At 61.9% G+C, this 22,791-nt stretch overlaps 2 protein-coding genes across 14 annotated transcripts in view; one reads left to right on the forward strand and one right to left on the reverse strand.

Annotated features, from left to right (window-relative positions):
* KCNAB2 (potassium voltage-gated channel subfamily A regulatory beta subunit 2) overlaps positions 1-12,002 on the forward strand; it is an 86,753-nt gene extending 74,751 nt beyond the window's left edge. For 6 of the 12 annotated variants that reach the window (XM_082686740.1, XM_082686746.1, XM_082686744.1 and 3 more), the window contains 8 exons: positions 201-287; positions 1,122-1,166; positions 4,054-4,139; positions 5,873-5,993; positions 6,182-6,276; positions 7,124-7,244; positions 7,615-7,703; positions 9,206-12,002. In XM_082686740.1, coding sequence (XP_082542866.1) covers positions 201-287; positions 1,122-1,166; positions 4,054-4,139; positions 5,873-5,993; positions 6,182-6,276; positions 7,124-7,244; positions 7,615-7,703; positions 9,206-9,295 — 734 coding nt within the window. In that variant the 3' untranslated portion in view covers positions 9,296-12,002. The remainder of the gene's footprint in view (positions 1-200; positions 288-1,121; positions 1,167-4,053; positions 4,140-5,872; positions 5,994-6,181; positions 6,277-7,123; positions 7,245-7,614; positions 7,704-9,205) is intronic. The other 6 variants (XM_082686749.1, XM_082686741.1, XM_082686751.1 and 3 more) reach the window with 1 other exon arrangement.
* Positions 12,003-12,528: 526 nt separating this feature from the next.
* CHD5 (chromodomain helicase DNA binding protein 5) overlaps positions 12,529-22,791 on the reverse strand; it is a 59,020-nt gene continuing 48,757 nt past the window's right edge. For both annotated transcript variants that reach the window (XM_082686730.1, XM_082686731.1), the window contains exons 34-42: positions 20,972-21,061; positions 20,148-20,285; positions 19,780-19,888; positions 18,388-18,520; positions 17,784-17,979; positions 16,808-16,971; positions 16,568-16,682; positions 16,409-16,462; positions 12,529-15,872 (exon numbers count right to left, since the gene is read on the reverse strand). In XM_082686730.1, the coding sequence (XP_082542856.1) occupies positions 16,455-16,462; positions 16,568-16,682; positions 16,808-16,971; positions 17,784-17,979; positions 18,388-18,520; positions 19,780-19,888; positions 20,148-20,285; positions 20,972-21,061 (953 nt within the window). In that variant the 3' untranslated portion in view covers positions 12,529-15,872; positions 16,409-16,454. The remainder of the gene's footprint in view (positions 15,873-16,408; positions 16,463-16,567; positions 16,683-16,807; positions 16,972-17,783; positions 17,980-18,387; positions 18,521-19,779; positions 19,889-20,147; positions 20,286-20,971; positions 21,062-22,791) is intronic.

Below are 22,791 nucleotides of genomic sequence, written 5' to 3' on the forward strand. Positions count from 1 at the left end.
ACCCCTTCATTCAGTCACAGAGCATTTGGCCGACAGACCCAACCACCACCAGCTTTGGGGCCCCCTTTAGTCCTGGCTTTTGTTCCACTCAGGTGGGACACATCAGGTGCCCGCACGTGTCCCCACAGTCCGACAGCTCCCGGCGCCACGGGCCTCGTCTCCCTCCTCCTGCTGACGGTCCCCTCTGTCCCCTCCCCCAGGTCTGAAGGCCTCCCTGGAGCGGCTGCAGTTGGAGTACGTGGACGTGGTGTTTGCCAACCGCCCAGACCCCAACACGCCCATGGAAGGTAGGTTCTCTCCGAGGGCTGCTACCGCCGGGCCCTGCGGGGCACCTGGGCTGCTGGTCGCAGGCAGCTGGTGGAGGCAGGCAGGGGCGAGGTGAGCTCAGCCGAGGTGGTGGGGGTGCCGAGGGGGGCCCTCACTGGCCAGAGGTGCGCCCTGGTGCCTCCAGGCTCATGCCCGCCCCGTCCTGGCTTTGGGTCCTGGCTTTGGGTCCGCGCCTGCTCCCCGTGCCCCGCCTGGGTTTGGGACTGTGTGCAATGTTCTCCCCTCAGCTGTTCGTATTCTGCAGCTAATCGAAGTCACGAGATGATGGCTCTTTGCAACTGCTGTGTTCCTTTCAGTCACATTCCCGTCCTGCGGGGTCTTTCGCTCTGGGGAATAAATTGTTACTTAGAGGAGGAAAAAAAATGTGCCGCGCTTGGAAAAGCAGTTTGGATTTCTTTGGCTCTTATTTCTTCCCACTCCTGCCATCTCCGCAGCCCCCCAGGTCCCCCCCCGGCCCCCCCACCCCACTTCCTGCTTCAGACTCATTTGTGCTTTGCTGCTTCAGGGATTTGGAAAATTAGGTTGTGTTCAAGTTCTCTTTCCTTCATCTGTGTCTCTATATATACCGCGCACGCGCGCGTGTATATATGTGTGTGCGCCGTGCGTGGGTTGGTTTGGTTTGGTGTGTGGGCTTTGGTTTTGGGGGGGTTTGTTCTGTTTTGTTTTGTTTTTGACGAAACAAGTACTCCGCGAGGGAGACTTGTGCTTCCCTCCCCTGCCCTCTGTCATACCGCGTCTCTCCGTGTTCCCACAGCTATAAACTCTGGTCTCTCTAAATCTTTCTTTATCACCAGGGGACCCATTTAGTTCCTCCAAGTCAAGGACATTCATCATAGAAGGTACACAGTGCCCTTAGCCTGACTATTGACTCCGTGTCCGACCTGCATTTTATGAGATGGTGGTTTTATTTACGCCACTCTCTTGCCCCCCAAGACAAACTTCTCCATAAAATGCATAAAGGAAAAATAAGTGCCCTATGAGAACATCTTGCAAGTGAAGGAAAAGCAAAGCGGCGTGGAGCCCCTGCCCCCGCCCCTGCCCCTGCCTGGCCCGCCTGTCATTTCATTCCTCCCCTGCCCCCCCACCCCCATGCATGACCCGTGCCCACCCGCCCCACCCCCGCCTTGCACTGCCGTGATCCTCGGGGTGGGGGGCGGGGGCGGCTGTCTGTCTGCCAGGGCTCCTCTTGATTTGGGGATGCTGTGATCGGCGCCTGAAACCTTGACCCTGGATGGTCTGGGAGAGGGTTGGAGAGACCAGGGCCCCACAGGAGCAAACATCGGGGGCCACGGACCATGTGGCTTCCAACAAGTCTTAACGTCATGGGGCACATTTGCTAAGCTCCAGCCTCAAGCAGAAGCAAAGCCCACCCGGAGCAGGCTGTCCCGTCACAGCGTGCCGTCTCCACCGTGAGCGTCGTGGCCGCACGTGAGCCACCGGCCGCTCCCCCCGCCCTCGCCGTGCAGCCCGAGCCCGCCATCAAAACAGAGTCATTCCTTTCCTTGAACCATACCTCTGCGAGCTGCCAAAACTCCGAGACCTGGAGCAGCCCCTGGCCGTGTCCGGTCTCTGCCCGCCCCAAAGCTAAGGGCCTGCCCAGGACCCCACACCAAGGGCAGGCCATGGTCTCCCCGGGAGCCAGGCTTCGGCCCGCAGTGGACGGGCTCCTGCCTGCCAACTGGCACTGCCACCTGACCCCTCCCATGTATTATTTGTGACGAGACAGTAGGTACTATGGGTTCTGACAGCAGCCGGATGGACTCGGTCCCGCTTCTGTTCAACGGCATTAAATATTGAGGGGAAGACTGTTGTCCCTAGTTCTCCCTGTTCCTGGGGCCGCCGACATGGGCGCCGCAGCAGCTCAGAGTGCCGTGCTTCTGGGTGTGGGCTGCACCCCCGCCGGCCGCTGCCCCGGGACCCCTTCTCTCTCAGGCCAGCCGCCAGCTCTCGCAGGCTCCTGCGCTGGTAGCCGGTCCCCCCAGGCCCTCGGGGGACTCCTACCTCTGCACGGAAGGGGCAGTGCAGGGAGAGCCATGCTCGCGGGACGGAGAGGCAGCCGGGCTAGTGGACAGGGGAGTCCCCCACTTGCCTCTCAGGCATGTAGGCCCAAGCCTTGGCTGGACAGATCCATGTGATGCTGGTTGGTCACCAGGGTCCCCTCAGGGTCTTCCTAAAGAGCGTGACAAGGACAGCCAGCCGGGAGCCTGGGATGTAGGCGGATCCCTTCCTGGGGTCCCCAAGCCTTCTGACGGGGCGGGTCTCCTTCGCACTGGGTGGTGTTGGCATTCAAGACCCCGCAGCCTGTTGGCGGTCCCCGGGGGTGAGGGCGGGTGTCCGGGCTTCCCTGCCAGCCCTCCTCCTGAGGAGGGGCAGAGAGGAGCCCAGTCCCTGATCTTGGAAGCAAGGAGAGGGCAGGACTGGCCTGGAAGCTGACGTGTGACTTTTCGGGGGTCCTGGGTGAACCCCTGACACCAGCATCCCAGAAGCCCCGGCTATCTTAACTCTCTACTGAAAGAAGGGCCCTCGGCCAAAGGGGCGCCCAAGGACCCAGGATGGGTGGGAAGTGACACCCCAAAACAGGGGCAGCTCTCAGCAGGAGAAAGGGCCGGTGCCACTCGGTGGGGGAGCCTTGGGGACAAAGCCTGCCTTCTCCTCCTTTCCTTGGGCTCTCCCACGCCCTGCTGTCTCCGGGACCCCAGCCCCCACCTCCGTCTCAGCAGCAGATGAGGAGCCGGCCACCTGGGGAGAGATTGGACTTCCAGGGGTCAAGGTTGCTGCTTCGTTTCTGGACACACTTGTTCTTCAGCCCTACTTCCCGCCCTGCCCTTGGCCGTGGGGCTTGCAAGCACTGTATGGGTCAGTGAGGGATCTGATGACTCGCCCTTCCCCTTGCAAAGCTGCGAGACAGTTCGAAATTTTTCAGCTGGAGGCCAAGTCTGTTTTAAAAACCACAGCGTCCCCATGGACGGAAACCGCCTGGCGTGGGAGTGGTGGGAAGGCTGTCACCGGCAGATTTTTATTTCTCAAAAACTTTTCTGAGTACTGGGAAGAATCGATCGTGTCGCGGGGATGAGGCTCCCTTGCCGGACACCGGGCGGGTCTGAGAACCGGGGTGGATACAAGCAGGGCTTTCCGTGCCTACTTCCGGCTCTGGGGGACGCGAGGGGAGCTCACCTCCACGGCCCCCATCCTCTGGGAGCATCCAGGGCCCGCCCTGCCCTTGGTCGTGACAGAGGCCGCGGTGACCTCTCCATTCAGTCTCAGATCCCAGTGCGAATCTGGCGTAGCCTGAATCAGAAGACTTCCTGATGCCTTTTTGCGGGTTTGTTTTGTCCCCAAACGAGAGAACCCGCCCTCCTCATTCGACAGTCCAAACCCACATTCTCTGATCTCACCTTTCCCTGGTCACTCCAGTGTGCCGCAGAGACGCCCCAAGTCCGTCTAGAACCCGCTCTTCAAAGATCCTTTACAAAGACTTGTAACTGTTTGGGGAAATTGTTTCCGAGACCAGCTTCTTGGATTGTGGTTCGCTTTTCTTCCCGGGGTCCCTGAACGGCCCCGCCACACCCGACTTTGGAGCCAGGAAGTACACTGCTTGCAAGACACCTTTGCAGCTCCCCCCTCCTCCCGGCGCCCCCAACTGTATTTGCAGAATGTCCCCAGGCTGCGCCCCACGCTCCTGGCCGCCTCACCCCCAACCCACAGTTTCCCCTTCTCTCCCCACAGAGACCGTGCGTGCCATGACCCATGTCATTAACCAGGGGATGGCCATGTACTGGGGCACGTCGCGCTGGAGCTCCATGGAGATCATGGTACGGTGGCGACCTCTCCGCGTGTGTGGATCCGTGGGACGTGGGCTTCCGGCCCCCTTCTAGGGATGGAGGGCAGATCCAGGGCCACTGGTCCCGAGGGCACGGATAACCGGCTCCTAACCGGTTTAACCGGATAACCGGGTTTGGTGACGTGTGGGCGATACCTCCTACCTCCGCAGGCAGGGCTCTTGAGTCCCAGCACTGTGTGGCCTTGGGCAGATGGCTTGACCTCTCTGAGTGTGGTTTCCTCACCTGTAGAACAAGACCACTAGGATGACCTAGCTCCCCGCCCCCAGAAGGCTGTTCTGAGAGAACAGGTGTGACCCTCTCCGCAGACGAGCTGGGGCTCGGCCACCGGCCCTGAGCTTCCACAGTGCTCCCGCTGCCGTTAGATTTGAGGGCTCGTGTGGACTAACTCCCATTTAATCCTCACAGCACCCTACAAAGTCAATGTTGCTGTCATCCTGTTTTTCCAATGCGGGTGTGGAGGCACAGAGAGGTTACGTAGTACACTCAAGGTCACTCAGCACGTGCTGAGGTCAGTCTCCAAACTGCAGCTCCGTGGGCCTGGGCTGCCTGGGAATGTGAGCCAGTGCTGGGAGCCCAGCTTCCATCTCCTAATCCCCGATGCTCCCCCTCGCCCACACTTTCAGGAAAGCCTCCCCTCCCCAGTCCCCTTCCCTCCAGGGAGCCAGCAGAGACAGAGGCTGGCGGATGTTTCTTGGTCTTTCTGGGTATCCCAGAAGGGTCAGTGGGATGTCCCCCACCCTCAGAGGCAGGGAGCTGGGGGCCCAGGGAGTAGAGCAGCGGTCTGGGGACCGGGTCTTGCCAGGACTGTCTCCAAGCTGATCTTCCACCCCTGCTTCCAGACCCCTCCCAGCCTCCGCCCTTCCCATGCTGCTCCTCCCAGAATTCCCCACATCCTGGGGTCCTTCGGAGGGGGTCTCTCCTCTGGTGAGTCCCAGCTTTCTGCTTCATCAAAAATATTAAGCAGAATTTCCAAGTTAACACAATTCTAGATGCCGGCGATTTTCATCTGCCTTTGGCACTGGCAGCATTCTGAGGCTGCCTGGAGCCGGCACGGAGCTCACCGCGCTGTCAGTGTCTCATCCCCATCTTACAGAGGCAGTAGCTGCGCCTCAGACCAGAGGGGAAAGGGCGTCTCCCGCTGGCAGGCAGGGCTTCCCCGTAGTCTGTCTGGAGACCTCACCCCTGGCTCACGCCCATCTGGTGGGAGTCCAGAGTCCGGGCCTTGAGCTCCAAGTCCCAGAAATGGGCCGATGCCGGCCACTCTCCCCTCCTGGCGTAGCATTTCCCGCCACGGCCACCGTCATCCCAGGGCTGGGGCTCTGGAGTCATGACCCTGATAAAAACAGGAACCGCAGAGCAGGCAGGCACTGTCCTGAAGGCTGTGAACTACGTCAGCGACAGATGGGGAAACTGAGGCAGAGAGGGGCGAGCTCCTTGTCCTAGGCCACCCAGCCAATAAGCGCCAGAACCCGAGTCTCTCTATTGAGTTGTGCATTCCCCCCATGCCTTCAGCTGTGGGGTTCACCCCCTTTCCCAGCAGAGGGGGTGGGGGGACAGGCTAACAGTTTCCCAGGAAAGCCATGAATCTCCCCAGAGAGGAGGGCGGGGGAGAGCCGGTGGGGCCAGCTGCTTCCTGGGGAGGCTTCTGTGTCCCAGCCCTGCTGATGGACGGGGACCCTCCGCGGTCCTGTTTGCATCCCTAGGAGGCCTACTCCGTGGCCCGGCAGTTCAACCTGATCCCGCCCATCTGCGAGCAGGCAGAGTACCACATGTTCCAGCGCGAGAAGGTGGAGGTGCAGCTGCCCGAGCTCTTCCACAAGATAGGTGGGCTCCCCCGCCACCCCCCTCCGCCTCTTCCCCGTTGCCTCGCCCCACCCCGGCCCCACCCCAGCCCCTCTTCCCCCTCGCCCTCCCCAGCGCACCCCTCCTCCTCTCTCCCTTGCTCCGTCCCCTCCCCCCCGCCCCCTGCATCAGAACCCTGGGCCTGACCTCCCCTGGCTTTCCTCTCCCAGGAGTGGGCGCCATGACCTGGTCCCCTCTGGCCTGCGGCATCGTTTCCGGAAAGTACGACAGCGGCATCCCCCCCTACTCAAGAGCCTCCTTGAAGGTGAAGGAGCGGCCAGGCTGGGGGGAGGGGACGGGCAGGCAACAGGCATTCGGGGTGGACGGGACACTGCGGGGGCAGAGCCAGGGCAGGGGAACCAGAGCTCGCCGCTAGAAAGGCTGCTGCCGTCACAGGATTGCCGCGGCTGAGAAAGCGCTTCCACTCCCTCGCCAGCCCCGCCACGCCCCACCCCGAAGGCCTGAGCCGGGTCCACGAGGGCTGTTTGGGATGGCCCCTGCGGCAACACATACCCCCTGCGCATTCTGGGGCCCGGGCCCGGCCTGCAGAGCTGCTTCCTTCGCTCCCCGGAGGTGATCCGGAACCAGTCCCCCCCACCCACACAGACACATCTCTGCAGTGGGAACGCAGGAGGGTCTCCAAAATGCAGGGTTTGGGGGAGGAGGAGCAGGCAGAGAAAGGCCTACCCAGGTCAGGGCAGATCCAGCCCCGAAGCCCCCCTGCCTCGGGTTTGAGGATGGCCTGTCCACCCCACTCCCGCCCAGTCCACAGCAGAGTCAGCGAGTCCCCTAGAAAGCACTGCAATGCCAAGGTTGGGGGCAGCTGAGACCAAAGCTCCCCAGAGCTCTGGTCTCGAGGCCAAAGGCCAAAGCATTCCTTCCCAGACTGCCAGGCTCCTCGTCCGGGCTCAGGGGCCTGGCCTCAGCAACCCTGCAGGCTCTGGGCTTCCCCTTCAACGGGCCGCGTCCTTCCAACTGCCCAGCTCTGTTCTACAGAGGGCACGGCTGGTCTGGGGGTGCGGATGCTGCCGTGGCACGGAGCGTCAGCCGTCTGCAAACACAGGTCCAGGTGACCTGCCCTGACCTGTCTGCTCTCCACACCCCACCACCAGGGCTACCAGTGGCTGAAGGACAAGATCCTGAGTGAGGAGGGCCGGCGCCAGCAGGCCAAGCTGAAGGAGCTGCAGGCCATCGCCGAGCGCCTGGGCTGCACCCTCCCCCAGCTAGCCATAGGTACGAGGACTTGGGGGGTAGGGTTGACTCTTGTCCCCGGAGCCATGTCAGGAGTCCCTGAGGACCAGGGCTGCTGCCTCCTTTAGCCAGCCAGAGGTCATAGGGCTCCAACTTTCATGGGGAGAGAAGCATGCGGGCCATCCCTGAGCCCGGGGCCGCCTCTCTCCCTGGAAGCAGTCGGTGCCAGGGCTCTCCCAGAAGCCTGTGCAGCCCCGTCCCAGGCAAAGCCCCCCCAGCATGCTGGACCCTCCTGGACACCCTCAGTGCCGCGACCAAGAGGCCGGGTCTCTGTGGCCCCATCAGGGACAAGGCAGAAGGAGGGGCCCCTGCACTGGCTGTGTGTCCCTCACCTCTGGTCTTCCTGCCCCAGCCTGGTGCCTGAGGAACGAGGGGGTCAGCTCCGTGCTCCTGGGTGCTTCCAGCGCGGACCAGCTCATGGAGAACATTGGAGCCATACAGGTGAGTTGGGAAGGGGGCTGCCGGGCATGTCCCCCCCAGGCCCTGGGGCCGAACTCAGGGTCGCAGTCAGTCCTTGGTCCTGCCCGTGTTTGTTGGGCACCTCCCGTGGGCCAGTTTTGCTGTGAGCATCCCGGCTACCGCAGAGCTCCCTTAGAAGCCAGCTCTGGAAGAGCAGCTCTGGAAGAGAAGCCAGCTCTACAGCAGGCAGGGGGCACCGAGCGCAGGACGGGAGGACATGAGACTCTGACAGGCTGTAGAGCAAGGGCAGGGCTAGGGTTAGAGTTGGGGGGCGCAGGGGGGCCGTGGTGCCGTGCGCCCAGGCTGAAGGGGGCTGTGAGGTAGGCTTGCTGAGAAAGTGACGTGGGAGCAAAGGCTCCGACATTGCGGAGTGGGACCGGCAAACACCTGGAGGAACAGAAGAGGCGGAGCGGGCACCGGTGGGCGGGGCCTGGAGCAGAGGGGCGGGGCCTGGAGCAGATGGGGCGGGACAGAGCCCAGGCGCTCTAGGGACTTGGGTGGTTGGTTGTTGAGTGAGACAAGAGCAGAGGAGGGACCCAATGCCCACCTACATTTTATTTATTTTTTAAAGAATTTATTTAGTTATTAAAAATTTTATTTATTGGGGCACCTGGGTGGCTCAGTGAGTTAAGCCTCTGCCTGGGATCGAGCCCCTCATCGGGTTCTCTGTTCGGTGGGGAGCCTGCTTCCCCCACTCTCTGCCTGCCTCTCTGCCTACTTGTGATCTCTGTCTGTTAAATAAATAAGTAAAATCTTAAAAAAAAAAAAAAAGATTTTATTTATTTATTTGACAGAGAGAGACCACAAGTAGGCAGAGAGGCAGACAGCAGGTGGGGAGAAGCAGGCTCCCTGGTGAGCAGAGAGCCCGATGCGGGGCTCAATCCCAGCACCCTGGGATCATGACCTGAGCCAAAGGCAGAGACTCAACCCACTGAGCCACCCAAGCACCCCCACACCTACATTTTAAAAGGATCTCTCTCTTCCTTGCTGTTGAGTGAAGGAAAGTCTTTAGGGAGCAGGAGGGGCGCAGGGAGATCCTCAGGGAAGTGACCCGCGCGGAGAGGTTTGGATCCTGGATGTTCAGGAAGGTGAGGCCAACAGGACAGAGGCACGGTCAGAGGCAGCCTGTGGGGTTCACCTGGACGGGCAGCCTTGCTGTTGGTTGAAGTAGGGAAGACTAGGAAAAGTAGTCTGGGGGTGCAGAAGTCAGGTGTCTGGCCCTGGAATTTGTATTTTGGGCCTTCTAGATGGTTCTAGAGCATTCTGGAGCTTGAGGCGCAGAGATAAACCCCAGAGGGTGTTCCTCCCTGCCCCAGACCTTCTAGAACACGGAAGCAGCATAGTCCACCTCTGCTTCTGCAAGAAGCACGATGTGGTGAGGCAGGACAGGCTGAGGGGGGCCAGAAGATTGTCCCCCAGCCTCCCCCGCAGGTCAGGCCTGTCCTGTTGGTGGGATTCTGATTAGCCCTCGTCCTCGCACACAGGTCCTTCCGAAACTGTCGTCTTCCATTATCCACGAGATTGATAGTATTTTGGGCAATAAACCCTACAGCAAAAAAGACTACCGATCCTAAGAAGCCCCCGGCCGCTTGCCTGGACACTTTCGTTCCCCTCCTAGTCTCTCTTGTTCGCTCGCTTAAGCTGTTGTGAAGCCAAGTCCAGGGTGTGGTTTGCCTCAAAAAGAAAACATCACGGCGAGATGTCCTTGGGGAAAAGATCTCAAAAGTTGCTGCAAGACACCATTCGCTGCTTCGCGGACCGAATTCAGATCCGTACGGGGAGAAGGCACTGATGGGGCGGGGTGCTGGAGCGCTCCGGCCCGAGCCCGCCTGCAGCCTCTGCTCACCCCCCAGGAAGAAATCACCGCCGCTGCTCCCAGCCTCAGCCCTTCCCAGAGACACCTCTCGTGCAGGCCAGGCCGAGACCCGGCTGGGTCCTGGGGGCAGCAGGACTGGCCTCTCCTCTCCTGAGAGCCCCCAGCTGGTGCCAGGGGTGGGAAAGGGGAAAGCAGGCCTGGCTCTTCCCGCAGCGCCCTCCTCCGGAGCCCCGGACGTAAGGCGGGGCCTCCCCAGAGGGTGTCTCCCTCACCTCCCTCTTGTTAAGGGCTCCCGGCGTTTTACGATAGGCCTGACCCCAGATTCCTTCTGCAGCCTCTTGAGCACCACGACCTGCCCCCCACAGGTCTCTCAGGGGCTTTCCGAGCTGTCCCTTGACCCCCAGCCCCCCCCCCCTGCTGACAGGGGCCGAGATCCAGGGGGACCCACTATCAAGTGGGGCCCACGGGAAGTTCGGGCGTCTAACCGAGCTCATGGCTCTGCCAGCTTCCTCCGCCCACAGGCCATGAACCCTGTGCCCAGAGCAGCCCTGAGCACTGGGGAGGGGCACGACAAGCATGCCCAGGTCCTCCGGGCCCACAGCTGCCCTCCTGGCCAGGTTCTCTGTCCTACTGCCCCTCAGTCCTGGCCGCAGAAGGCCCTGAGGTCGCGGGTACATAGCTGGACTGTGGCTGCCGACCACATTCAAAGGGGCGCACCTTCGCTCTACCTGGGGGTGGGCTTCGGGTCTGCACAGAGACCACACTCGGGCCCGTTCAGGGAGGGCAGGTCCCTGGGGGTTCCTGTGCAACATGCCCCGGGGCTGGGGGACCTAAACGTCTAGCAGGAGCCCGCACCGTGTAGAAGACCCCAGGGTTCTCTCCCCTGAGCTGTGCCTTCCTCAAGGCCTCCGATCCGGCTGGGGGGAGGCACCCTGTGGGAGGGGCTAAGTCTGGGTGCCCCCAACCTCCACACACCCCCCTGTGAAGAGGTCAGGACCGCTGGAGTCAGTGGTTCCCTGCTGCGCAACCCCCACCGCCCCAGCTTAGAACAGGCCGATGACAGGGAGTTGGGGAAGGACGGACAGAACTGACAGCCACAGGCTGGAAAGGTGGCGGACGGGAGGGGCCGGCGGCCAGGAGCCCCAGTGCCCACAGACCCAAGCTATGGGCCTCTGCTGGCTATGTGGGGGGCTGGGGCTGGGATCCCACGCCGCCATAGGAAGCCCGTGTGTCTCCAGTCCGGGGGGCTCCCCACCCCGCCACCCCCCACACCCTCACCCACCCAGGCCTGCTTCGCCCTTAGACGGGCCGCTGTCGGAGGAGTTCCTCCCTGCCATTCCCAGGGGGCCTGCTGGCCCGTCCTGGCTGGGCTGAGGCCTCGAAAAGCCACACGCGCAAGCGGGGAGCCGGGGAGGGACACAACTTCCATTCCTGACATTTGTGCTGACCCTGGAGTCTAGAACCCTCCCCCCTCCTCCGGGACCAGGCCCCTGGGGGTTCACCTCCACCAGATCTACAGGCTGCACACTGTGGGTGTGGGGAGGGAGCGAGCCTGACCCCGCAGGGCCACCCCAGCTCCGGCCTGTAGCCAGAGGGACCAGGTCGCCCACCCCTCATTGGGGGAGTGGTTGGGCCCCTTCACATGGCTGCCCGCAGCCTGCCCCCCGGGGATGGACGGACCATGGTTGCAGTGGGGCCCGAGGGAGGGGCCACTGCCCCCCCTCACCGGAGCCACACCTGGGAAGGCCACATGTCTGCCAGAGGGTGGCCTTCAGGGTTTAGCAGGGCTAAGGCTGAAATGCCCATTGCCAGGACCCAAGCAGCTTCCTGGCCCCGGGGGCGCAGTCCACAACCCTGTTCTGAGGGGTCCTCTCTTTTCCATGGTCCCTGGCAGGGAGGACAGGGCTCTGCTTCCTGGGAGAGGGTCCCCAACTTAGAAGGGGGCTGGTGTGGGGGAGGGGTGGGGGGGTCCCAAGGGCAGCTAGATTCTGGAGACAGAAGGCCAGACAGAGGCAGGCCCTGGAGTGGCCCAGGCCCTACCAGGAGGGGCAGCCCCTCAGGAGCCCCAGCTGACCCCCAACCAGCCTCGGGCCCTCCCCGGGGGGCAGACCCCCGGGGAGGGCCCCACACGGGACAGGACAGAGGCCCAGGCTGAGGGCGGGGCTGGGCTCAGTCCCCCTTGCTGACACGCGGGAGCCCCCATTGTTTCTCATCCCAAACCCCGCAGGACCCCGAGGTCCCGAGGAATGACAGGGGCGGACTCCGTCTCTGTCCTCGTCCCCTCGTGTAAATAATGCGCTTTTCTTCTCTCCCCTTTTTTTTAATGACCGCGGCTCCTCAGCCAACCGCGCTCCCAGCTGTAGGCGGAGACCGCCTCACGCCTCCCGCTTCCAGACACAGCTGAGATCCAGCCACTGTATTTATGGAATGACAAATAAAACCCCAGCCTGTCGGGGGTCTGCGGCGTTCTGCTCCTCTCGTTTCCTGGGGCCCGGCTGTGGGCAGCGGGGAGGCGGGGGGAGAGCTTGGGGTGGGGGGTGCTGCCACCTGCAGGGCCCAGTATCCTGACCCTGGGGCAAAGGGTCCAGTTGGGGAAAGGGCCCCAGGGGAGAGACTGAGACTGGGGACTCTGAGGCCACCCATAGCCTCACAGGGTGATTCGGGGACAGGGGTGCCCCCCCCCACCCACCACACACACATTCTCTGTTGCTGGGAGGCGGCCGTGCTCTCCAGGTTCAGGGAGATCAGGAGCCGGGGGGCCCACAGGGCCCACTGGGGGCTCAGGGTTTCTCGGGTACCGTGTTGTGTTTGCATCTGGGGGTCCGGGCAGGAAAGACAGGCACCACCCCCTCTTGGGGCTCCCCTTTCCCAGCAAGCCCCTCAACCTCATGAGGCCATGTCTTCTCAGGCGGGAGACGGCTTCGGGTGACCTCCCCCACCCGCCACAGGCCTCCTCCATCCCAGATGAGTGAGAATCTAGGAAAACACGGATTGAATCCTTTCCCAAAGGATTTATTAAAACACAGAAAACCAAGACACACACACAGAGTACAAAGTAAAGGGGATTGTGTCGGCCGCTGTCCCTCCTGCCAAGGACCGGACGGGCTGCCACTCACAGGGGCTCAGCTTCCAGCTCCAGCCCCTTGGCCGGGACCCTCCCAGCTGGGACCCTCCCAACTCACCCCAAAACCCCTGGTCCCTTTGCTGGCCTGGGGCTATACCCAGGGCCAGGGGTCTGGCCCCCTCCGCTGGCCCAGATGCCATCCGAGGGGGGCGGACTTGCTCCTTCACCCCCCACGCTCCCAATGCACAGGGGGTTAGGACCGTTCCCTCATTTCCAGCACACGGGAGCCAAGGGGGGCTGGGGCTCCCATCTCCATGTCAGGGGGTCGGGACATACACACACACCCAACGGGCCCTTTCTGGGTTATCTCACCTAAAAAAATACTTTTGTTTAAAAAAAATCTGAAAACTAAGAAAAAAAACCCAAAACACAACGCCAATGACTTTGGGCTGATGCACCACGACCTGTAAACTTGCAGAAATATAAAATGGGGCAGGAGCCAGCTTCCTCGCCAGAGACCACGGTGGGTACAGGACAGTGACAGGCGCAGCGGGGCGGGGGGTGGGGGGACCAGAGTTCAAGGCCAGGCCAAGACCTCAGCCCCCCACCCCCGACAGAGCCCTGCCCTTCCCAATTCTGGAGGCACTCCTACCCTGAGCCCACCCCCCTACATGACCGTCTCGTGCCCTGGGACCCAACATGGGAGCAAGAGCTATGGTGTCACTGCAGCACGACGTGGCCAACCAGTGTGGACCGGAGAGGGCCCAGAAGACCCCAGAAAGGACCTCCGAAGAGCAGGAGGAGGCACCTGCACCAGCTGCGGGTGTCAGCAGGACCTCGGTCGCAACCTGCAGAAAGAGGAGGAGCCCCCGAAGGTGGCTTGCAGGGAGGGTCCCTGCCCGGGGAACACACTTCCAGGGCAGGCGCGTGCGAGAGCGGGGCCTTCCGGTCCAGCCCGAGCTCCCCTCGTCACCTGTGAGCGCAGCAGGCGATGCTTTCCGAAACCATGGCCCAAAGCCCACTCAGCACTGGTTTAAATAATAGGGTAGCTGGAAACTAAAACGCGGGCTGCCGCTGGAGGAGTCTGCTTGTGCTCGAAGCCCCTCCTCGGTGCCAGCAGCAAAAACCAAACCAGAGAGGCCGAAGACCGAGGACGCCCCGCTCCCCCTGCCACCACTCGCGACAGGAGGTAACTGATAAACTAACAAGAAAACAGTCTGAGATCCATTTTCCTCTCCCAAACCAGCCGACCGGAAACCCACTCCCCAACACCCCCAAGCCTCCCTCTGGGGCCTCCGGGTGCCGATCCTGGAGAGCCGAGCCCTCCCCAGACCTGGCCGTCGCAGACACCCAGTAGAGCAGGGGAAGGCCTGGCATGGAAGCAAAGACGGGGGACAGAGGGAGGCTGACAGCGGGGGGACCACTGGCCCTTGGGGCAAGGCAGTGGAGAGGGGGGCCTCCTGGCCGGACACTCAGGACCCAGTCACTGTGGCCAGGGGAGGCCAGCACTGTCCCCAGTGAGGCCAGCTGCCCAGCTACCCAGAGGTCTGGGAGGGGAGTGTCTCAGGGCTCTGGGTTGGGAGAGGGCTCATGCGGTCACCTTGCCTGTGGCCTGAGCGAGAAGCCTGTGCAGGGAGGCACCGCAGGAACCCCAAGGGACTGGGGCAGGCTTGCCCCAGAAGGCGGGGCCAGCACTGCGGCACACACGACCTGGAAACCTGTGGGCCATCCTCAGGACTCTGCCCACGGAGCCGGGGCCGACTCAGCCTTAGAGGTTATGAGACTGAAGCGGGGGGACACCAAGATGAAAAGGCTTTGGGGTCCAGCCATCAAGGGGTTTGGAGAGAGCCATTTACAGAGGACACCCGGGACCCCAGAGGGCTGGCTAATTGCCCAAGAGGCCCTCAGACAAGCCCCCGAATCTTGGCCCCTCCTGGATTTCTGTAGCCAGGAACCCCTACTCCCAGAAAGCTTGGAAGGGAAAACCCTTCCAGTCTGAGGCAGGCAGAGGAGACATCAGACACAGGCCCAGGGCCTGGCCCACAGCTCCCCCCCAGCAGGGGCCCTCGCGGGAGACCACCAGCTGAGTGCAGGAAGGGGGCCTGTAAAGGTTCCCCAGAGAAGACGAGGCAGGAGGGCTGGTTAGCCATCAGGCATTCCCCGGCCTCCAAGCTCGGCTGTCCCCAGGCCCTCTGACAACACTGCTGTGACCAGATCAGGGCCTCCTCCAGGAAGAGGACAGGGCTAAGTCCGGGCCCCAAGGCATGGCCCAGTTTCCTGGCATCTGTGGCCGTGAGACTGAACAGGGAGTGTGTAACTAGAGCGGGGGTGTGACGGGCCTCCCAGGACACAGGGCAGGACCAGGTTTCCCGGGCCCCTTCCAACAGAGGGCAAGCCCCTTGCCGCAGAGTCTGAGACTAAGGCTCTCGCAGCCCCTGCGGGACCTGCGCAGGATCCTCCCCTCCCTCCCAGCAGCACAGGCCGCGTGGGACCTGCCATGCAGCACAGCAGGCGACACAGGCCCTATGACCTGCTAACAAGTCCAGGGCCTGCAAGACGTGCTGGGCCAGGGACAGACACTGCTGAGGGGCTGTCCTCCCTACCCAGACAGCACATACCTGGGGGCCTCTGGCCCCGGCAAGAAGTGGGGAGAAAACACCCCTAGCCCCGGACACCAGCCGAGATCTCTACCCGGGGGCTGGGCAGCCACTCCCCAGTCCTGACCCATCCAACACTGGGGAGCCCCAAGGGGTGGGGGGGACGGGGCAGAACATAGGCGGTCAGGCCGCATAGACGGGATGGGGTGGGCGGGGGCACCCGGAGGGCTCCCCAGGCGGGCTGGGTCCCCGGGGCGGCAGCGGGTTTCCAGGCTCTTCCCGTGCGGTCTGGAGCCCGCCGGCAGAGAGCCGTGAGGGCTGCAGGCAGGCCCCTCCAGCACGTCCGTCACTCAACGCTTCCATCAAGACAGACTCGTTCAAGTCTTCAACAGGAAAGTGCAAAAGATGTACAAGTAAATGAAATCTCCTCTAAGAAGTTTTCCAGCAAAGGTGGCCCAGGGGCACGTCCCGCTGTGGGGTGGGTGTGATGTTGGGTGGGACGCGGACACGGTGGCGAGGCGGCACTTCCGGGCTCCAGCCCAGCCGGGCTGGGCCTCGTCCCCCGTGTGACGGCGTGACTCGATATCCCTTTCTGTCCCAAGGTGGCGTGGCTCCTAAAAAGGCAGCAGCTGTTCTCTCCTGGGGGGGTCGGGCAGGTGGCCCGGCAGGCGTGGCTGTAAGAGGCCCATGACGGTCACCCCACTGAGCAGCCTGGTCCTCGTCGGGAGACCCCACCACCTGTCCCTGCCAACTCCCGTCACAGGGCGCTCCCAACCCAAGACCTCCCTGCCACACTTTAAGGGCCAGAGAGACCGAGGAAGAGAGCCTTCTGAAGGGGCCATCAGCCTCGAAACCCCCCGCACCCACACCCCCAAGCAGCCATGCCTACGAGGATGCACAGGGCTCGGGGGGCCGGGGGAAGAGGCCCGAGTATTCTCGGGTGTGAGCTCCCCTCTCCTTACCCCCTCCAACCCCCAGCCACCCCCCTTGCCTGGGCAGGGAGCTTGTGTCCTAGGGTGCCTGCCCCCCTGCCGGGAAGCGGAGGCCGACCCGTGCAGACCGGGTTTGGGGCCAGCTCACTGCGGTGGACACAAGTGCACACGGACACGCGGGAACATGCCTGTCGGCCTCAGGGCTGACCCTGTCCCGGCCTGACTCGCCAACCCCAGGAGAGGGACAAGGGACCACGGGCGTGCAGGTGCAAGCTTACCTCAGCTGGAAATGAGCACTGCGACAGGGGGACAGCGCGGGGACAGCTAGATATCTGTGAGAGAGACAGAGAAGCTCGGCTTGCCTGGGGTGGCGGTGGGCAGGCCGGGCCCCCAAGGGGCACCCCTGCACGTGCTGCCCAGAAGCGGCGGGCACCTACCGGTCACATAGGGCCCCAGGGGCATCTGGTTGTAGTTGACAATCCCTCCCGGTCCGGGGCCCCGGAAGTTGGGCCCAAAGTTGTTGTTGTACATCTGGGAGTTGCCGAAAGCGCCCTGGAGGCAAGGACCCAGGTTTAAAGGTCATTGTCCTGCACCCCCTCCCCTCCAAGCCCCAGCCCTGGGGCACCCAGGGCTGGCGGGACAAGGGACCAGGCCCGGGCGTGCGGGCCAAGCCTGACCTGCTGGATGGTGGGGTCGCCGGCCCGGTTGGTCAGGCGGCTCAGGATGCTGCGCTCCGACATCTGGAGGCGGGCGGCCACGGGGGGAATGCGGGACAGCATGGAGGGCAGGCGCGTCACGTCGGCCTTCATGTCGCTCAGCAGCTCCTCCAGCTGGTTCAGGACTGCAGGAGGGAAGGGGGGACGCGGGGGCGCTGCTGACCGCCGGCGGGCTGGCGCTCGCCCACAGGGAACACACTCCGCAGGCCCCGGGCACGGAGGGCGCGTCTCGCCCGGCCCGCCAGGCCCACAAAGCGGAGACGGGCCTCCAGGGCGAGCAGCAGGTTTCCCCAGGGGCCCAAGGGCTGCGGATGGGAGAGCCAGAAACCGGGCTTCCGCTGGGCCCTCTGCCAGCCCCCCAGCTCCTAGGGAGGCCCGCGGCCCCGGCCCAGCACCGCCTCAGAAGACGTGTCCCAGACACAGCAGAGTCCAGCAAGCCCAGGGCTCTCGTGGAGCTTGGCCTTGGCTCCCCCCGCCCCTCCAACCAGCCTAGGAGCTTCCCGGAGATCCGCAGCAAGGAGCCAAGGGTCTGAACCCCGGGAGGTCTGCGGCAATTTCTCTGCCCCCTGGGTGTCAACATCCCCACCTCTCAAACGGGCTCACAAACCTTACCGCTCAAGGGTATTACGAGCGTTACAGAGATGCCGTGTTTAAAGTCTGTCGTCAGGGCTTGATAAGCAAGAGTGGGTGAGTGGAGCAGACGTCTGTGTTACCTACCCCCAGCCCAGGGCCTACAGGAGGCCGACTTTGAGAACAAGTCCAGAGGAGGCGGGGCCCAACGTCCCCGGGGCTGGATGATGGACTGGCCCATCCTGGAGGAGGTCATACTCTCCCTCGGGCCTGGCTCCCGGCCCATCGAGGGCTGCGTCGGGGGCCCAGGACCCACGGGACAGGAGGAAGGCAGGCGGGCCGGCCTTTGGGAAGCGGGCTCGCTCACCCTTGTGCAGGACGGCGTTGGCTGGCTTGTTCCCGGCAAGGGACTCCTTGGACAGGTGCTGGTGGCTCTCGGCAAGGCACTCCACCTCGGCCAGGCGGGCGTTGAGGGCCATGGCAGGGTGGTTGGGGTCCTGGGTCATGTTAAGGTATGCAGCCCTCCGGAGCTGCTCCTCGATGACCAAAGCCTGCTCCAGCAGCTGGGGGAGGGGGCAGGAGGGACTGAGCGCCACCCCGCCCCTCCTCCCGCAGCACCCACCCACCCGCAGGCCCCGGACCTGGCAGCTAGGGGGGAGGAGGACGCTTCCACCCATCTGCTCTGCCTTTTCTGCTCTTAGCTCCCCCCTTAGAGCTCTCACCAGTCTGGGTTCTCGGCCCCTTCACCCAGGGCAGGGACACTCACCCAAGGGGACCTGGCCCAGATCAAGGACCCAACACACTGTTTGTTGATTGACTCCATGACTGACCATGGTGGACAGCCCGGCCCACATCCAGATACGTGAGGAGGGGGCTGCTGGTCCGTCACCGCGTGCCCCGCACCCCCATCCCGTGTAATCTGCCTTCTTGCAGCAGTACCTCCCCTGCGGGCTCTGGCCTAGGGGACTGACCTTGAACCTGCGGGCCAGAAACTTGTTCTTCATCTCCAAGTAGTTGCCCTTGTGGATCTCGGACTTGAAGGGCTCATTGAGGATCATGTATCTCGGGTCATTCTGGATGTCCTGCCAGCGGGCATAGCCGTGCCTGAGTGGGGCACCGTCAAGGGCAAACCCGGCTGTGGTGGGAGGCGGGAGGGGGAGGGGCAACCAGCCTGGGTTCAGCAACCCGGCTTCGTGCTTTCGGACCAGATTAACCTCGAGGCAAGGTGAGCGAGGGGATGGGATGATGAAGGCATGACAGCGGACACGGGCAGGTGCCCTTAGGGGCCCAGGCGGCACCCAGGCCTTGGGGACCAAACCCTTCGTCCTAACAACCCGGAGGGCGGAAACTTCAAGTCCCAACGCCCACACCTGTGGCCGCACCCTCATTTGGAAATGGGGTCTTTGTAGATGTAGTCAAGTTAAGAAGGGGCTATCCTGGACGAGAGCAGGCACGAACCCAGGGACTCCTGTCCTTCTAAGGAGAGGGAATGTGGACCCAGACACACAGACACCCGGGAAGAAGGCCACGTGACCACGGAGGCCGAGACTGCAACGGCAGCTGCCCGGAGACCCAGGGACTGACGGCCACCACCAGAAGCTGGCAGGAGGCAAGGAAGGGTCCTCCCGAGGGCCGGCAAGGGAACAAGGACACACAATAAAAAAAAGCTGAGGGGCTTTCCGTGCGAAGCTGTGTGGCCCCCCCCGTGCCCCTGGGAGGTCTGTGCTCACACGTCACCTCTGACCACCTACTAGAATATGCGGCCGCGGCCCCCAGCACTCCGTTCGCTCCTCGCCGGCTCCCATCCTGTTGAACGCCACACGCCGCACACTAACAACACTCTCCGAATGTCCCCAGGAGGATGTGAGCCCCGGGCAGACAGGGACTGGGGGTGCTACTCAGGGCTGTGTCCTCCCTGCCTGGCGGTAGGAGGCCAGCAATCAAGACTGAATGGATGAGTACAAGCCCCCCCAAACGGCAATGCCCCCCACTTCAGACGTCCTGGCTGGGAGAAGGTGAGGTGTGTACCAGGCAGGAATTAGGCAGGTTTGTGGTGGACTCAAGGGGACAGGCTGTGACTTTTTAGCTGTGTGTCCCTGGGCAAGTCACGTGGCCTCTCTGAGCATCATTTCCTCCCCTGTGTAATGGGAATCACTTTGGCGTCCCTCGAAGGCTGCTGTGTGGACAGAGCGGGCACTGGGCAGGAGGGGACGGGCCCCCGCCAAGGTCACCACCACCATCGCCATCACCATCGTCCTCAGCACCTGGCTCCTGACTCCTCACCCCACACACCCCATGCCCCTCCCTGAGGTCCACAGAGGAACAAGCCGGAGTCCTGCCTGGCCGGCCTTGGCCAAGGATACGTCACGATGCCCGCCAGCAGCCAGTAGTCATGGCGCCGGTGCCAGATGTCGTAGATTTTCCCCGAGGACACGGCGGCACGTTCCTCATTCTGCCACAGTGTGTGCAACTCTGGGAAGCCAGCCGAGGGGAGCAGAATGAGGTGCCCCCGGTCCCTCAGAGAGGCAGGTAGGGAAGTCTCTTCCTCACCCCCCACCACCTCCCACCCCTAGAAGTGCAGCAATCCCAGGAAAGGTTATATAATGCACTTTTATCAGCCACTCACAGTTTAGTATAAAATAGCCATCTGCCCAACTCCCAGGACCCGCATAGTTAGGAAGCCCGTGACAGCCACCACCCCAGCCCTCTGCCCACCACCTCAGCCCAATACCTGTGAAGCCCCCGTCTGCGATGTTGAACATGAACTTGAACTTCCCATTCTTGTCATCCTTCTTCCCCTCCTCATCTTCCTCTTTGTCACCATTTTGCTGTGTTTCAAGGGGCTCCTTCTCCTCCACTTTGGTGTCCTCTACAGGAGGTCAGACCCATATTCACTCACCCATCCGAAAAGTGCTGCCCAGGGGGGGTCTCTGCCAAGGACTGGGGACTGAGGACCCAAAGGCAAGTGGGAGCCATGTCTCCTCGTCCCCAAGGGGCTCACTGTCGAGAGGGACAGACAAACAGACAGACAAACCAGCAGCCGCTCTCTCTGCCCTGAGCTGGGAGGATGGGCTCCAGGCCCAGGTGCTGCGACCCCACTCAATCAGGACACCCTGGGAACACAGGGCAGAGCGCTCTGAAAAGTGTACATGAGGTTCATGGCCAGCAGTGCTGTCCTGGGGGATCTGATCTGAGGATGAGGATTCCAGAACATTCCAGGATCTACAGGTACACAAAGTCTCTGACTGAGCCCCAGATGCTCCAGGCCCAGCTCTGTGACCAGCTCTCCTTTCTCCCAGTGGCGGCTGGGGCCGCAGGAGGGGTTAGGAGAGGGGTGGCGTCTCCCCCGGCCGAGGGCTGAGGAGCCCAGGCTCCCACCCACCAGTTCCAGTTGGTTCGGGGGTGGGAGGGGGTTAACAGATGGATGGTGGTGCCCACGGAAGCTGCAGGAGGCCCATCGGGGTCCAGATGATGCCCTCAAGAGCCCAAGGGACATAGGGCAGAGCACACACAAGAGCCCCAAACATTGAAAAAAAAAAAAAAAGAGCCCCAAACCTGGCTTGAAATCATTGCCATCCTCTCTGCTGTGAATCAAGCTCAGCTCCAGCTTGTCCAGAATTTTCTCCTTCTCGGGAAGCACTTCTTCTGCAAGACAAAGGGTGTTGGCAAAGTAGGGAGAGGCCCAGGACAGACAATGGGACCCTGGGCCAGTGGCTTTCCAACTTCCCACGGAGCCACACACGGACTCCCACCTACCACTTCACCGAGGAGTCCGAGAGGGGCCATCAAGGACGGGTCCTCGGGGAAGGCAGGGATGGGGGGCACGGACCCCCCGACACCCTTCAGCTTGCCCCTTCCCTCTCACCGCCCCCCAGCAGCACCCACTCCCAAACTCTTCAAGGCACAGTCTCGAAATCCTCCCTGCCACAGTGATCAACAGAGGAGTCCGTGGGCTGACACCACGGCAGGACCTCACTAACACGAACCCTCTATGAACACCCGGAAATGTCAGGTGAAACCGATCCCCTTGGAAGAAGACACAGCGAGCTCACAAGGAGGAAAGGAACTTGTCAGTGCCATAAAGGGAAGGGGTGAGTGGATGCCAGGAAGAGGCCTGGGGGGCCTGGGGCTGCATCTCAACACCCAGACAGGGAGGATGAGACTGCAAAGCCCCGAAGACCAGAGACCAGAATCCAACACCCTCCAGCCCCTGTGCACTCAGCCAAAGAGAGGAAGTTGCATCCAATGCCTGACGGCCGCGCTGCCATAACCGTGACCGTGACCGTGACCGCGGAATCTCAACCACCCAGCAGGGAGGGTGCAGCCAGACCACCAGGGGGACTGCGTGCCCCAGGGCTTCTGGAAATAGAACAGGGACATTCCTGCTACTCAGGTGACACGGGGTTCCCATGGATAAAACAACCCCCGACAGAGAGGCAGCCAAGCAAAATTCAGAAACCATTTATCTATGCACCAGAGAGAGAGAAACAAGAAAGATGAGAATCCATGGTAAGTCAAGTCACACAAATAAGACACACAAAGAAAGGCAAAACTAGAAAAAAACAGCTAAAACTTCTAGAAATAAAATATACAATCATTAACATTTTAAACATTTTCACTGCCAAAATCAAAGATATCCTCCAAGACTTCCAGGCCCCGGAGCACAAGTGGAGCATGGGATGGGGCACAGGTGACCTTCCAAGAGAGAGATTATCTGGGGCGGCCTGACCTCATCACACCAGCCTTCAAAAAGCAGGGTTTTCTCCAACCAGTCACAGAAAAGAACATCAGAGAGATTCAGAGTATGAGAGGGGTTTGGCCACAATGGCTGCCTTGAAGCATGAAGACCAAGTGGGAAAGGAATGTGGGCCTCTTCCAAGGGCTAAGAACAACCCCCATCTGACAGCCAGCAAGGAAATGGGGCCTCGAGCCCCCACCCAAGGGAGCTGACGTCGGCCAACAGGAATGGGCTTAGAAGCAGATTTTTCCCCTTGAGCTGCCAGAGAACTCAGCCCAGCCAACGCCTTGAGGTCAGTCTTTCAAGACCCTCAGCCGAGAACCCAGCCGCACCAAGCCAGGCTTCTGACCCACTGAACTCTAAGTTTGTAAATGGGTGTTGCTTTAAGAACTGAGATCGTAACGATTTGTTTTGTAGCCAGAGAAAATAACACAAATGGAAAGTATGAAGAAACAAAACAGTATAATGAAAAAAGCAGAAGCTAGATCTAAAGATGACTCAAAAAGCCTTATAGAGGAGCACCTAGGGGGGCTCAGTCAGTTAAGAGTCTGTCTTCGGCTCTGGTCATGATCTCAGGGTCCTGGGATCGAGCCCCGTGTCGGGTTCTGTGCTCAAAGGGAACTCTGCTTATCTCTCT

Source organism: Mustela nivalis (genome assembly GCF_964662115.1).
Source record: "Mustela nivalis genome assembly, chromosome: 10".
Lineage (NCBI taxonomy): Eukaryota > Metazoa > Chordata > Mammalia > Carnivora > Mustelidae > Mustela > Mustela nivalis.